Source organism: Chelonia mydas, chromosome 5, assembly GCF_015237465.2.
Source record: "Chelonia mydas isolate rCheMyd1 chromosome 5, rCheMyd1.pri.v2, whole genome shotgun sequence".
Classification (NCBI taxonomy): Eukaryota; Metazoa; Chordata; order Testudines; family Cheloniidae; genus Chelonia; species Chelonia mydas.
In genome coordinates this window covers 23,373,250-23,389,801 of record NC_051245.2, presented here as the reverse complement: position 1 = coordinate 23,389,801, position 16,552 = coordinate 23,373,250, and the positions used below count along the sequence as shown (strand labels likewise).

Here is a 16,552-nt window from a genome sequence, read left to right as displayed (position 1 = left end):
ATCAGCGACAGAAGGAGGGGATGAACATGAACCCCTGTAGTAATGTAGTGTAGACATGCCCATAGGGGGTGAAAGGAAGTGGCGGGGAAGCAGCTGAGAGGGAGTTGTTAGTGGGTTATAGCTTGTAATAAGCCATTAATCCAGTATTTCTCTGCTATCCTAGGACTGACACCACTACAATAACGCTGCATTTCCTCTGTGGGTCAATGGAGAGAGGGTATCTTGTGTTTGTTCATCCTTGTTCGGGGGCTTATTCCTTCACCCACTTACTTCCCTGGTAACAATACCCGAAGTCCAAAGGTGCAAACAATTCCATGTTTATTGGGGTGAACTTCCAGCAAGCATGATTCCAGTTTCCTTCCTTAGTGTCCCCCTTCCCAGCTCTGACACCACAGAGCCTTACACCTGTGTCCTTGTTCCCATTCCTGCCCTTAGCCAAACATGATTCCAATTTCCCCACTCCCATTCCCTGTTCCCATTTCCCCCCCACACACCCATCCACTTCCTGATTGACTGCAGGCTATATAGTAAAACTTGAGTTCTGCTTTGCTATACCTTAACCAATCATTTTCCTGAAATTCAACTAACCAATCCTAACATATTGTAACATGATTATGTAACCAATTATATCCCACCACCTTAATTAGTTTACACCCAGCAAAATTAATTATACAACAGACAGGTACAATCACAGAACCAGACAGAGATTATACGGCCAAATAGCAAAATGGGAACTATAATGACAAAACAATACAGAAGTGAGAATTTCACATCCCAGCTATTGATAAGTGAGTTCTTGCCAGACAGGATGCTATCAAACTAAGTTTCCTTTTACATTTTCTAGGCACATCCCTTTCTCTGGAGGTGATAGGCACTATCAGGACAGGATTGTATTCCTAACAGCCCAATAGCACGTTCTTTCAATGTGACTAGTTTGGAATGTGAGGATGTGAGCGGTCGCTTCCCAGCTTATGCTGCCTCTGTTGCTTAGCCAAAGGCCTTAGCCTAAGAACAGGGCCTCAGACTGTCACAATAAGAGAGAGACCTTTCACTGGCAGACAGTGATTTTGATTCTTTCTTTTATACCTCTATAACTAGCCAAGTGATAAGAATACACCTAAATTCTTAGAGTATAGGCCTTTACAGACAGGCCTGAATATCTATATCCTAACAACCCTTTATTCCAGTACAGAGGAATGGAGTGCAAGTAACAAATGCAGAGCACACAATCTAAGCAATGACCGTGTTTATCTTCCCAGTGGGCGTTTCAGCCTTTGGTATCTGTTTTAGCTGTATCTCTTTGGGATCTGTTTTAGCTGTATCTCTTTTTTTTTAAAAGGACAGAAATATTTTTTCCAACTTTCTGAGATGTGGCCCGTTGTGTATTGGCTAAGATACTTCAAGTGCTGCTATATCCTTTTTATGCTTCTAATGTGACCAAGAATATTAAATTAGGAGGGAATAGTCCTCTCCTTTTGAAAACAAAACTAATACAGCACAAGTGTTGCTTTTCAGACAACCTCTACTGCCATTTCCTTTTTGTTTTGAAAACCACAGACTCTGCCACGAAGTGGGGTGGGCCTGGTACGCCAACCTGATCAGTGTCCATTTGGAATTGAACACAAAGGTGTAAGGATTTAATATGCACGGAGAAATTATTATTCTCACAGGTGTTCAGCGACAGACAGCCCAATGTGTGAAAAGGGGGGGAAGTGTGATCAAAAACTCCTTCTGTGACCCAGAAATGCAGCCAAACGGACGACAAAAGAAATGCAATGAAAAGGATTGTCCACCCAGGTAACAAACGCTGTGAATACTAGGATACTGTACAGGAGCACTATTCAGTGTGTTGTATTCTAATTCAAACATAGTATTCAGGGGAGGCAAAGAACACAGGAATTGCAACAACAGTTCAGAGCAGTGGTCTCCAATAGTGGCCACTACCAGGTGTTTTAGGGGAGAGTGAAAGAAACCCTGTAAAGGGCAATTTCAGAATTATTTGCCCTTAAGAGAAGTTTCTTACTATCAGTTAATGGATAGTCTATGAAATGAAGCATGATTATGTGTATATCTCAAATATTTTATCCTATCTAATAAAGCTGTGGATGTATACCACTGGTTCCCAAACTGTGGGGCATGGCCCCCTAGAGGGGCACGGAAGAACATTTGGGGGGAGTGTAGTGGGGTCCAGGCTAGCCCCCACAGGGGCAGGAAGGGAGTGCCACCAAGCCCGGCTCTGCCCCCAGCTCCACCCCGGCCCCAGCTGCTGCTCCACTTGTGGCCCCAGCGGCAGCTCAGACTGCAGTCCCCAGCCCCAACTGTGGCTCCCGGCCCCAGACTCCAACCATGGATCCCAGGGGAGTGCAGACAGGTTCCATGACGGGTGGAGGGGGGGTGCAACAGAAAACATTTGGGGACCACTGATGTACACGTTACGCTTATAAATATCTAACCATTTAAAAAATTTTGTGAATCTTAGTCTTGATATCTTGTGATGAAGATTAATTTCTCACTGTGTGTTTGAAACAAGTATTTCTTTTCAACAGTTTTAAATCTTCTGCTTTTCAGTTAATTTGAATGTTCCCTTGTTCTGGTATTATGAGTGAGGGTAAATGGGAATGCCCAATTTACCTCCTCTGTACCATTTATTGTTTAATATCCTTATCATGTCCCTACTTATTTGTCTACTCTCTCTAAACTAAACAGTCCTGATCTTTTCATTCTCTATTCATATGGAAGTTTTCCCATGTCCCTACTGCATTATGTTAATTCTTACTCAGCGTTGTTGTTGTCTGTCTCTGGACCGCCCCCCTTTCTGCTACATCTCTTTGTGGGATGGAGCAACCAGAATTGAATACAGTATTCTAGGTGAGAGCAGACTATTGATTTATATGTAATGCATAATTTTTAGTACTGTTTTCTATCTCACTGTTTACATACCCAAATATTTTTTTGCTTTATTTGTTTATTTTTGACAACGGTCTGTCACTAAGCAAATGTTTTCATTGAGCTCACTGTAAGGATTCTTAAGGCTTTTTCTTTAGTGGTTCCAGTGAATTTAGAACCCAAGCCATGGCTGGAGTAATCAAAATTATTCCTTCCACTATGTATAACTTTGCATTTGTCAGCACTGAATTGCATGATGTGTATTGCTGCTTTTATATAGTAAATAATGTACAGATGTTAGGGGGATTAATAGTTTTATTACTTGTTCCTGCAGTTCACAGTTATGTGTGATGTCTCTTTGGGGAAATATCTAGGAATGCTGTTACAGCCTATGTAAATCATTTTAAAAGTATAAAGCACACAGCTTGGTTGTAAATCTGTGCAAATTGCCAAGGAAGTCAATTGACAGTAGAATCAAACTTATTAACTAATGGCTTCCATAATAGCTGAGGCTAAACTGAACACACAGGAGCATTTATATTTATAAAAAATATAAATTAAGCTCTTTATTCCAAAGTCCCAAAGAGAAATGACTGGGTTATTCAGAAGTTAAAAGATCCTTAAATACCATATTATCTAGCTTCTGCTGCTTACATTTGGAAATCACTGTTTCTCTTCAATAGCAGTCAGAACCTGCTGTAGGAAATTAGATTGCTGTAAATCATCTCTTAGTGATTATAGAATTATGTTAAACATGCCTTGTTGTGCCTAGTTTTTTGCACACTGCTGAAGCGATGATCTAGCTTAATCCCAGTCTGATTGACTATTCTAAAACCATTTGCAGTTCTTTCTGTCTCCTTTGGTAAATGTCCTTTATAGAGTAATAGTGATAATAGTAAAATATTGATAAAGTAAAATGCAGGAGAGTCATAAAACATAGTGATAGGGGTTTGGTTGTTTATTTATCTCTTCTTAGTCGTGATAATTAGTTGCCTGTGATGTACAGGAGCTGCTGGAAAATCAGCACAAAATCATAGAGTAGCCGTGATTTCTGATAATTAAAAAAGAATAAGTAAGAAACAGAATAATAAATCTGTAGCTGCATTTAAAGCACACACACACCACATGAAACATGGAACTTAGGAGCCCCTGTTCTAAAAACACAGGGCTCTGCTACTTGAGCTAATGGGGGATTGCTGTTCCCTATCAAGCCTTATAGCAATATATCCTCTTTATAGACTGGTCACTACAAGGCAATATGATCACAGACTGAGTTAGTGCTAACATTTCATTCCACAATGGCCAGTGATGCATGCACATGCTCGCACACACTAGCCATGAACTCATAGTGAGCTATTGCAATTATTTTCTAAAGCTTTGAAACCCACAGCTAGGCCCCTACAGCTGTGTCATCTACAATCCAGAAGGATAGCTAAGATTCCTCTCTGCAAAGTATTTATTTGTTTAGCGTGTGCATAGTCATCTAGCCAGGCGATGGATGGCATCTTCAGTGGCGTGATGCAGTTCTTCTGGATCCGCCAATGGCAGGCACAATAGCAGTTCAGAGTAGGAAAGTAAAGCAGTTTCTTTGTTTTGAAGAAAATCAGAATGACAGAGGGAGATGGTATTTCTGCCCTTGAAAATAGGGTGCACAGGGAAGTATTCACTTGCTGAATCTGTCAGAGATTCTAGGGATACAGGCCTGACTCTACTCAATGCTTGTTAAGAACTGAGAAGGGATTTGGAGGGTCAAACACAATGCAGTCATGGATGGACCTTTGGTTGGCTATGTAACCATACCCCTGGGTTTCCTGGCCCCCGAAACTAAGTTACCATCAAAGGCAATGCTCTTATTAGCTGGTCATCCACCTTCCAACATGCAGATCAATTTCTCGATGGAAATATGTTATCTAAAGCAGTCATGAGGAAGTTTTTTTAGATAACTTCCTTACCATCTATTGGATCCCATGGACTGAAAACACGTGAGCACAAGATTAGCCATCAGACTATGAATTCAAACTGAATCATACAGGAACTGGAAGACATTCCATTCTATTGCTGTGCAGCTTACCTTTGATAAAATGTACATAATCACCAGCATGGCTGCAAGTCGCTCAGGGTCATGTCTTGACTTCCACCTTCTCAGCTAATAGACTCCAGGAAGTTGGAAACTGGTTAACTCACAGGTTTCTGAGAAGTCAGAGTCCAAACATTCATGTTGCTTAGGTGACTGGGAGCATGTGATAAAACTCTTTTGCCCATTCTCTAGTTAAATAATCTGAAGCTACATAAGACATTTCTAAAATATTTTATTGCACACAAGTATGTAAAATGTCAACTCAGAGTAGAACAGAAATGGTTTACTCCTACAATGGGGAGGTAGCATTTGATGGAAATGCAGATATGACAGCCCCATTAACTAGAGTGATATTTCAGAGTAACAGCCGTGTTAGTCTGTATTCGCAAAAAGAAAAGGAGGACTTGTGGCACCTTAGAGACTAACCAATTTATTTGAGCATGAGCTTTCGTGAGCTACAGCTCACTTCATCCGATGAAGTGAGATGTAGCTCACGAAAGCTCATGCTCAAATAAATTGGTTAGTCTCTAAGGTGCCACAAGTCCTCCTTTTCTTTTTAGAGTGATATTGACAGGCATCAGCACAGAAAGATACTGGTATGAACCAATGTAACTTACAATTATATTGCTTGGTTGGTAAGCAGGTGTTTATCTTTATAGATGCTCAGTATAAAATTCATTGTATTGTCCTGAAAGGAAAGAACAATGTATTTTCTTTACTTACTTCTCTTCTGTACCTTTTACACTAGGAGGGTGGTGAAGCACTGGAATGCATTACCTAGGGAGGTGGTGGAATCTCCTTCTCTTGAAGTTTTTAAGGTCAGGCTTGACAAAGCCCTGGCTGGGAAGATTTAGCTGGGGATTGGTCCTGCTTTGAGCAGGGGGTTGGACTAGATGACCTCCTGAGGTCCCTTCCAATCTTGTTATTCTATGATTCTATGATACCAAGTGAACAGAAATTTTTTTCCTTCCGTCTAAAGAAAATTTCCCCTGGCCCTTTTTTGACATGAATACCTGCTCAGACAGAATGCCCATAAATAGATAATTTGAAGTCTTCGATTTCCTGCCATCTCAGCGGTGTTCTGACATTCTCAAGGAAGCTTGCTGCTGCTTTTAGAAGAAAAACTTTAACCACCGCTAACAGTTTGCTTAGTAAATTCCAGCAATTGTAAAGGACAGAGAGTATTGTTATGATTTGGATTACAATAATCCCTAGAGGTCCCAGCCAAGATTGGGGCCCTATTGTCCTGGGTGCTGTACAAAAACATGGTAATAGTAATACCTATGCCTTTTCATCAGTAGATCTCAAAATGCTTTACAAAGGAGGGCAGTATGCCTGAGGCACAGGGAGGGAAGTGACTTATCCAATGTCAATGTGAATTGAACCCAGGCCTCCTGCACTCTAGTCTAGTGTGCTATCCATGACACCATCAGAGACAATCCCTCCCTCAACATGCTTACGATCTAAACACATGAGACAGTCAAATGCTGAAAAAAAGGAAGCATTATTATTTCCAATATTTTTTTGGGGGTGAGGAATGAGGCACAGAGAAATTAAGTGATTTCTCAGGATCACACAAGAATAGAACTCAGATTGTCCACGTCCCAGTGTAGTGTCTTAACATGGCCATCATTACTCAGTTTGTGGAAGCAGAAAATTGCCTGTGCAACCTTAATTCGGCCCTCTTGTGCATATGCATTATGATACATTAGACACAGGCCCAAAACTATTATTCCACAGGACCCCTGCCTCATTCAGTGCACTGGATGGAACTGGATCAGGGTCGTGTAGTGAGTGAGGCTGTTGTTGGTAGGACCCCGGTCTCATTTCTTGCAAAATTTGGAAGGTGTGCAGTGAATGAGGCAGGGGATTGCAGGAAAAGAAAGGGTGGGTCTCAAGACCAAGGTTGTTACCCTGGAGAGCTGGATTCTATCCGTGCCGCTGCCACAGAGTTCCTATGTGATGGCAGGAAAGTCATTTAAACCAATGCACAGGAAAAATAGTATAAAATCAAACAACAACTTAATTAGTTTTAGGAGCGAGCTGGACAAATTCATGAGTGCTATTGTGTGATGAGGTTGCTTGTGATGGTGGGGGTCAGAGCTCAGCAGCCCTGGGGCTTCCTTCTGATTTATGTTTTATGTTCCTGAAAGCTCATCCTTCAAGGTTTCAGTCAGCCACCTCCAGGGGTCAGAAAGCGATTCCTCACCACCACCAGTGTATTCTGGGTTTTTTTATTTCCTTCCTCTAAAGTATTTGGGATGGCCACGGGTGGAGATGGGACACTGGGCAGGGTGGGCCAGGTCTCTGAGTGACACCGAGAGTTTTCTCTTTCAGGTGCTTGCTGGCTGGTTCTTGCTCACATGCTCGGGGTCTAATTAATCATCATATGTGGAGTCAGGAAGCAATTCCCCCCCCCCGCGATCAGACTGACAGTGACTTTGGGAAGCGGTTTTGCCTTCCTCTGCAGCATGTGGGTGTTGGTCACTTGCCAGGATTATCTGGGTATATCTCATTTAATCATTTCCGGCCTCAGACATTGGTGCACCTTGGTCCCTCCTATTCTCTCCCCGTGGTACATAATAGTCTAGTCCTCTGTGGGCTGTAATACTTTGGTGTAATTTCCATTGTTGGGTTTAGTGTGTGGGTGCTGGGTGGTGGTGGTGGGCTGTGATATACAGGATGTCAGACTAGCTGATCTAGTGGTCCCTTCTGTTCTTGAACTCTGACTGTATGACTCAATGTAATTAAAGACTATGTTGTCCTGCGTACAAGGGAGCCAACTGAGGATGCACCCGCAACCTTCATTCTGACATTTCCTAACTGGAGTGCTTGACTTTGCAACCATAATGTGCTTTTAACCTAACTTTTTATGTGTAACACCTTATTACTTACATGTTACTAGTCCACGTCTAGCTATGTCCTTTGACAATGTATCAGTTTATGGAATATGGGTGACGGTTTTTGCTTTATATTGAAAGCTGATAACATGTGGTCGCAAGAGCCACCCAGTAAAGAAAAAGTATCAGCAATAGAATGTGTGTATGTGAGAAGGGAAAGATGGACACTAAGAATTTAGGGCTTCATCCTGCAAGCTGCTAAGCGCTCCCTCAAGGTGCTGAATACTGCTGAGGTCTGTGGGAATGAAGGGCACTCAGCACTTCACATAAGTAACGTGAAGCATTCAAGATGTTCCATTAAAGTAAATAGGACTGTTCACATGCTCGAAGTTGCACAGGTGCTGAAGTGCCTAGCTGGATCAGGGCCTTACAGAACAGTAGAGGTTACAAAAAAGAGCTGGAAAGAAGATCTGGGAAGTGAGAGCATCGTACAAAGTGAATTGATTCAGTATTTTTCTTTACTTTACTGCTGTGCTCCACTGAGAAGATTTGGCAGTGTCTTCTCAACAACTTGTCAATTTCACTTTGCTGTTTGTACCTGCATGGAGGGGAAATGAAGCTCCTAGAGACAAGATGCAGGAGCACAGAAGTGGTAAGATCCAGAGGCCTCAGTCAGGATTGGGGTCCCAGTGTACTGTACAAACATGTAGGAAAAGAGTTCCTGCCCCAAAGTCTTGCCATCTAATTTAAGAGAAAATGCACCAAACAATTGATGGGAATGGTAAAGGGAACATAGGAGGACCAGTGATGAGAACAGATGGTTACACAAATTAGAAGTGTGCACAGCTTGATGGCTCAGAGTCTTTTTTTTAATTGTATGATTATAAATAAATAGCTGTCAGCCACCCCCATATCAGTGACAGCCCTTTTGCAGTTGAGTGAAACTATCAGGGGATAGAGGATGGGAGTGGAAACTGAAGAGCCAAATTAGAGAAAAAGATTAGGATGGGGGAGGTAAGAAATGCAAAGAATGATGTATTGCAGAATAGGATGCATGGCAGAAAAAGAATGAAACCTGACACCATAATAATTTATTATGTATTTATTAACATGGGAGTATTTATTTTACCTTTAATCTGCTTTTGTATTAAGCAATATTTTGCCCACAGTGATGTAAAAAGTAATAGCTAGCTTCCCAGAGGTAATGAACTGATACAAATATTTGTCCTGTGACTAACAGAGGAAATGGTAAGAAGTGACAGCAGAGAGGCACATTATCGCTTTTTGGTGACACAGCTGAAATCTCCTGATCAGGTAATTGAATAAGTCAGATGTTCAGTCAGAGTGAATTGAAGTGCTTTCAGAATGACATTTAATACAGTCAGCAGTGTGTACAGAAAATATCAAAGGTAGAACACAGTAATTAAATCAGTATAGTAGACATTGATTCTGTTTCATATCGTATACTAGAATTCAAAATATTAATTCTGTGTGCATATGAAGCAGCCAAGGTTTTTTTGAGTAGAGGTGCTTGGTTTTATTTTGTTTTGTTTTTGTTTAAAAACAAGATTAAAAGTGGAATTGTGGGAACTTTTTCTTAAACCACAGGTAGTTATTCAGGTATACCCAATGATCTTGTTTAAAGTACTTTTAAACTTCATTTGAGTAGTTTTGCTTTTTCAGTTGTAGGCTGGGTGGTCGGCCCTCTCTTTCAGTCTCTGAGGGAGGCCACACCTCATTGCTGTTGCGTACCTGTAAAGGTGCTCAAAGTGGGGAATTAGCTTCATCTAGTGCTCTGGTCCTCTGGCTGGGCAGAACAGTACGGCAGGCCCAGTCAGGGTAGGGCAGCAAAGCAATGAGTGGGCTCTGTCCTGCAATCAGGGCAGAGCAACGATGCCGTCTATGAGCCCCAGTAGGAGTGAGCCCCATAAAGTCTAGAGGCTCGGGTAAGGGTGAGCACCAAGAGAGTCTATGGGGCTCAAGTAGGGTTGCCTGAGGAGCGCAGGTCTCCAGGCCTAAGGAGGGGGAGGCGGGGATCCGCCTGCAACAAGCTGATCTTGTAGCTGGCCAGCTCCCAACCAGACTGTTGCCTAGCTTCCCTGGGCTGCTTCCTACTGTCCCCTTCTGGTGTACCTGCATCTGTCATCTCAGGGAGCTCTGGCCAGTGCTCAGGCAGCAGCTCCTCAGCGTCTCGGTCAGCCGGCAGCCCAGGGAGATCCAGCTAGTCCTCAGGCAGCAGCCCTGGCAACTCCTCAGCGTCTTGGTTGGCCATAGGTCCTGGGAGATCCAGCCAGTCCTCAGACGGCAGCCCTGGTAGTCCTCAGAAGGCAGCCTCTGCAGTCTCCTGCAGCAAGCGGGATGCGTCGTCTCTTGTGGTGGCTCCACCACAATTAAGCTGTAGGGCCCACCTTCTGTACTTCCCCTTCCTGTCCCACCTTTCCGCTTCCGGCAGGGTGGACGTGGCTTTCCTGGTTCAGCTCACCAGGGGGCATGTTGTGGTCCCTCTCTGTTACTCTCTGAGGGAGGCCACGCCTCCTCACTACACAGTATGTGGGAAATGGCATTATTTTGGTACTCGCTGAATTCTGTCCCAAATAATTAATGTTGGTACTTAGTGATTCATTCTCAGTTGCTGTTCTCAAAGATTTCAGTGTACATTTAGATTCCATCTCTTATGAGCTAGGCATGTTTCTTTCGGGCTATAATGCACTCTTACTGAAAATTTAGACCTTGTATAAGCATGTGCTCATCCACTGAAGCCAATGGAGTTGCATCCGTGGGTTTGGAACCTTTTACATTTTGCCCAGAGGGTCAATGAGAGCTCCCACATTGGTAGCCAGAGCTTAACCCTCCTTGTTGAGTCTGTCTTGGCTATTTTGGGGACTCAGGACATGGCTATTTTGAAATGTAGGCAGTATTGCACACTTGTATCACCACCAAAGCCTGCATAATTCCTCACAAACCTACAGACCAATGAATCCTACAGATTTTGGAATTGTGTTAGTCCTTAGATATACCTGCTCATGTCTTAAAATCAGGTAAATGATAAACCAGGAAATGCTAGGATAATAAGCCCTTATTTCTTTCTTAGCATTTTTTGTGTAGTACTGTCAGTTTAACAAGTAATAGGTCAAATTCATGATTAAACCAGTGTAACTCCAAATGTATTAACTTCATTGGAATTACTTCAGATATAAATCTGTATGATCTAGAACAAAATGTAACTCCTTGGGTCATATTCTGAGCTGTACTTTTATTAATTTGATTCAGAAAGCAAACAATCAGAAAGGGAAGTCTAGGGTGAAGAAAGAAGATATTTTAATGTGATGGGTAGAGCTGGGTGATTTTTTTCGCCAGTGAATAGTTGATTCATCAAAAAATGAAGTTCTTGTCAACCCAAACCTATTCACAAATTTTTTCAGGTCACGTTCAATTTGCTGCATAGCTTCAGCAAAACAGAAAAATCAAAATGTTTTGGTCATGTTGACACACAATGTTTTATGCCTTTCTTACAACCTTGAGTCCCAGGTACTCGCCTGGGGTGTGGGAGATCTGGGTTCAGTTCCCACCTCTGCCTGATGTGGAGAAGGGATTTGCATTTCAGTCTTCTACGCTGCAGGAGAGCACCCTAGGGCTCTGGAGCGAGCCTGGTGTGGGACTCTCTCAATATCTCCTATTGAATGTGTTCTACCATCTATAAATAATTAAATAGTCATTGGAGCAGGAATTGTACTTGGGTCTCCCCTATCCTAGATGAGCAGTCTAACCATCAGGCTATAGAGCCATTCTTACTCTCTTTCCCTGGCCTAGTAACTATTCATTGGTATTGACAGTGGCAATTCATATAGTCAAGGAAAGCGACCCAGGAGAAGATATGGGACCTCCTACGTCTGTAAGCTAAAGGATAATTGTAGAAAAATGGTGTGATTGTCTTACTATGAAACTATTACTAAGAAGAAAGAAATCGAACATATGGTATAGATTTTAGGTCAAAACCAGGGCTAATTGAAGTGTACTGACTCCAGTAGAGTTGCATTTACTTACACCTCTAAATCAGTCCCTGTGACTTTGCAAGCATCTGTTTAGTTGCCAATGTGAGGCTTCAGAGGGCATGCCTGGAGCCCAAGAAGCACATGTCATTGTTTATGATGCCTTCATGGACTTGTAGTTCACAGCTGGGCCAAACGTCCATTTCAGCAACTTGTGGCCCCCTTCTTGCCTGGGTCCCTGCAAATGGTAAAGCCACCCAGAGCTCATTAGATACATTTTGCAAAACCTAATAAAGATACTTCAGGGTGAATCACAAAATTTCAATGCTTCTCAGATGGCCTTTGCCCTCTCTTATAATGCAAGCCAGCCATGCAGGTATCTGATCGTATAGAATGGCCCCAGAAAACATAACAGGAAATAAGTGGATGAAATTGAGGAAAGGATAAAGCAGGGTGACTCTAAAGAAAAATCTAATTGTGAGGTCTATTACAATGTGAAGTATTGCCCTAAAGGAAGCAGTGGAGGCCCGAATATTGTCATTTAAAACTAAACAAAGCACAGGAGAAAGTGCTATAGTGAACAATCCTTTGAAAGAGGAACAAATGAGATGACCTGTTTAGTCTCTTCCAGTTCTAATTATTGGCATTACTATGGACCTAATAATTTGTTCTCATTTGCTTTCAGTAAGATCATAATGAGCAAGTGAACGATAGGAATGAATAAACAATGAGCAAGTGAACAACAGGAATGAATAAACAAAATACAAAACTTCCTGGACAGCACAGATATCAGTCATAGTTAGGTTTGGAAGAATCCCCTGAATATGGCTTATATTCTTAGGTATTCTAGAAATATAATCTTCAGAGTCTACTGCTGATACAGGATCAGTGTCTGAACTGCCCATCAGATACTTGGCATACAATGGAGCGGGAAAGTTAGGTGCTTAATATTTTCTATGAAGAACTTAAATACAAGCCCAGAACTCTTCATTATGTTACTTCTTCTGTATTGTCTGAGCCTCCCCAAAGCTACCTTTATCTAGCGTGCCTGCAATGGATTAATGTTTTTGTCCTTCTGATGTTCTGCATTCCCTTTGACTTGGATTGCAGATGGTGGGCAGGAGAATGGCAGAAGTGTTCAACCACCTGTGGCCCAACAGGAGAGAAGAAACGAACTGTCCTTTGCCTCCAAACAGTGGGATCTGATGAGCAGGTATTGGCTGCTAAAGACTGCCAGCATCTGCTTAAACCAAAGACCCACTTTTCATGCAACAGAGATGTTCTATGCCCGTCTGACTGGACAGTGAGCAACTGGACTGAGGTAAATGCATGGCAGTCGAAAGAACTAACACTTCTGTTCTGTCTCCACCTGACTTAAAATTTCAAGGTGGAACGTCTCTTCAGAAGGAATCATGGGGAGATGTAAGAAAGAGATGCAAGTTACCAGTGTTCCCATCTCTCCAGAATTGATAATGAACCTATATAACCAGCTATACACCTAAACCAAAGCCTTGGTCTATACCCAGGTTCAATTACTAGTTCTGAGTTGAAATCTGTCTCTACAATGGGCCAAATCCTAACTCAAAATCTGAACATTTTAATCATGGTGAAAGATCTGGAATTTGAATTTCGAGTTTGGAAGTAGTAAGATGGGGGGTTGGCTCTGAAAAAAAGATACAAAGCTAGCTCTAGATATTTGTTTCAGGCCTGTCTCTACAATAAAGGAGTGATGGATAAAAGCAATGATAATGATGCCCCTTCTTCTGACACCAGGTTGCCATTCAGACACTAGTGTCACCCCTGTGCTGAGCAGCAGCAGAAATCTCTAGGGTCTTGCAGGCTGGCTTCTTAGTGATAACATCAGCCATAACAACAATAACAATACCTCCAAAAATGAGCCTGACCAAATACTTGATATAGACATGCCAAACTTTCTATCCAAATCCAGTTCTTAACTTTGAGGCTTGTTTCTATTTCAACTTTAGCATTTACATAGTGCTTTTCATATTTACCACGCTTAACAAACATTGACTAGCTAAGTAGCAAGAGCCTTCCAAGCATCTGCATATTCAAACCCTTTCAGAGTCCAGACATCAGCACTGCTATGGAGCAGATCTGGGAGATTTTGTAGCATCTTATATTGGCACACGAAGCTCTAATTCTAGTTTGTAAGCCGTATCTCTTGTATTGCAACAACATTTGACCTTGTTATGTTTCCCTTGACTACAGTTGTCTGTCAGAACTCCAGACTGTCTGCACATCCTTAAAGTGGTCAGTAAATAATGTACAGTTTTTTTAGTGGCAGATGGTGAACCATACAATGAGGTCATCAAAAAATTGCTCTAGCAAATTTGTTTTAAAATAGTAGAGCATATCTGCTATGTGTGACTCCATTAAACTGATTTGATATCTACATTATTAGAGCCTTTCATCTCTCAAAGGACTTCACGCTCCTTACAACTCTGCAGATCCACAACCCTGATCCTGCAAGGTGTTCAACACCTTCTCATCCTACTAAAATCAATGGGAGCACTTTAATTTTAATACAGGACTAGAGCATTCAAAGAGGCACACAGAAATATGGACAGCTACCATGTCATTCTAAACTCTTTTTGAGTGTCAACCACAGTTTAAGGGCTAGATCTTCAAAGCCACTTATGGGATATATTGAGTCCCATTTCCCATTAAAATAATTGAATTTGGGACGTCCAATCCCCATTAAAACTAATAGGAATTAGGATCCAAATAATCTGAACTTTTGAAAATCACAGCCAAAATGTCTGGGTCAGACTGGTAAGAAGGCTAGAATGAGACTAGTTAGTTTCTTCAGAAGCCAGGAATACAATGCCAATAGTTGTCATCATCATGCTTAATCAAAATCTTGTGCTAGCCATTTAAATTAATTAAAAGGGAAAGAACCTCAACAGAAGTAAATGAGCATAGCTCAGGATCTGGTCCACACGTAATCTTCAAAGTTCTTTAAAGAAAGAGTTATAGATTAAATGTATTGTTGCAGCTGTGATCTACAGAGAAAATATGTAGACATTTATCAAGCTCACTGGCCTTATTTACTCAGGATTTTTGGAAATTCTTCCACCAAAGTTCTAGTAATGGTACAGCTCAGCAGGTGCTAGCAATGGGAATAGTGCTTGTATAGAGTGGGGGAATCTGCTTAACATCTTAGATGTCTGTATACAAATGCAAGGAGTGTGGGTAATAAACAGGAAGGAGTGGAAGTAATAGAACATAAGCTAAATTATGGCTTTATTGGTGTAGAGGGGCTATAGCTTGTTCAGGAAGGACAGGCAGGAAAAAAAGGGAGAATGTATATGCAGGTTCTGAGGTCTGGAAGGAGGTGACAGGCAGACAAACTGAAAGAATTTGGGGGGAAAAGAGAAGGGAGGAAAATAGGGGTGACATCATGGTAAGGGTCTACTATAGACCACCAAATCAGGAAGAAGAGGTGGATGAGGCATTTCTAGAGCAAACAACAGAAATATCCAAAACACAAGATCAAAGAGTAATGGGTGATTTTAACTACCCAGACATCTGTTGAAAAAGTAATATGGCAAAACACAAAATTTCCATTAAGCTGTTGGAATTTATTGGGGACAACCTTTTTGTTTCAGAAAGGGAATGAAGTAAGCAGAGGACTTGCTATTTTAGGTTTGATTCTGATGCACAGGGAGGAATTGGTTGTGAATCTGAAGGTGCAAGACAATTTGGTCGAAAGTGATCATGAAATAATAGATTTTATGATTCTAAGGAAAGGAAGAAGTGAAAGCAGCAGAGTAAGGACAATGGATTTTAGAAAAGCAGAATAACAAACTCTGAGAACTGGTAGGTGACCTACCACAGGATTAAATTTGTTCAAGAGAGCTGACAGTTTCTCAAGGAGACAATATTAAAGGCATAACTGCAAACTACCTAATGTGAAGGAAAGTTAGGAAGACTAGTAAGAGGCCCATATGGCTCCATCAGGTCCTATATATAGCGAGGAAGAAGAACTAAGAAAGGATGGCATCAAAAAGGCTGAGGTATTAATGTTTATTTTGCTTTAGTCTTCACTAAAAAGGTAAAAGTTGACCAGGTACTCCACACAATTCATATTAACAACAAGGGGGAAGGAATGCAAGCCAAAATAGGGAAAGAACAGTTTAAAATAATATTTAGGTAAGTTAGATGTATTCAAGTCAGTAGGGCTCAGATGAAATAACTATAAGATGGGTGTACAACTGGTTGAAAGACTACTCAAAGAGTAGTTTTCTATTCTAATCCTATCCTCCAAAATGCTACTAGTTATCAAGAGTCAAGGGTGTATCTAGTCGGGTCCTGCCAAGGTCAGTCCTGGGACTGGTACTAGTCAATATTTTCATTAATGACTTGGATAATAGAGTGAACAATATGCTTATAAAATTTGTGTACAGTTTTTCAACCAGTATTGCACCCATCTTATAGTAATTTCATCTAGGCCACATTTCCCTAGTTTGCCTATGAACATGTCATGTAGGAAGGAAAAATCAAAGGCACAAGTACAAAACGAGGAATAACTGGTTAGATGGTAGTCCTTCTGAAAAGAATCTGGGGGGTTATAGTGGATCACAGATTGAATGAGTCAACAATGTGATGCCGTTGCCAAAAAATCTAATATGATTCCAGAGTATTTAACAGGTTTGTCATATGTAAAACAAAGGAAGTAATTGTCTTGCTCTACTCTGCATTGGTGAGGCCTCAGCTGGAGTACAGCATCCAATTCTGGG

General features: G+C 41.5%; 1 protein-coding gene across 3 annotated transcripts in view; it reads left to right on the top strand.

Annotated features, from left to right (window-relative positions):
- Positions 1 to 16,552, top strand: part of ADAMTS12 (ADAM metallopeptidase with thrombospondin type 1 motif 12) — a 313,276-nt gene that overhangs the window by 259,434 nt on the left and 37,290 nt on the right. For all 3 annotated transcript variants that reach the window (XM_043547279.1, XM_027831000.3, XM_007068846.4), the window contains exons 17-18: positions 1,671 to 1,797; positions 12,903 to 13,113. In XM_043547279.1, the coding sequence (XP_043403214.1) occupies positions 1,671 to 1,797; positions 12,903 to 13,113 (338 nt within the window). The remainder of the gene's footprint in view (positions 1 to 1,670; positions 1,798 to 12,902; positions 13,114 to 16,552) is intronic.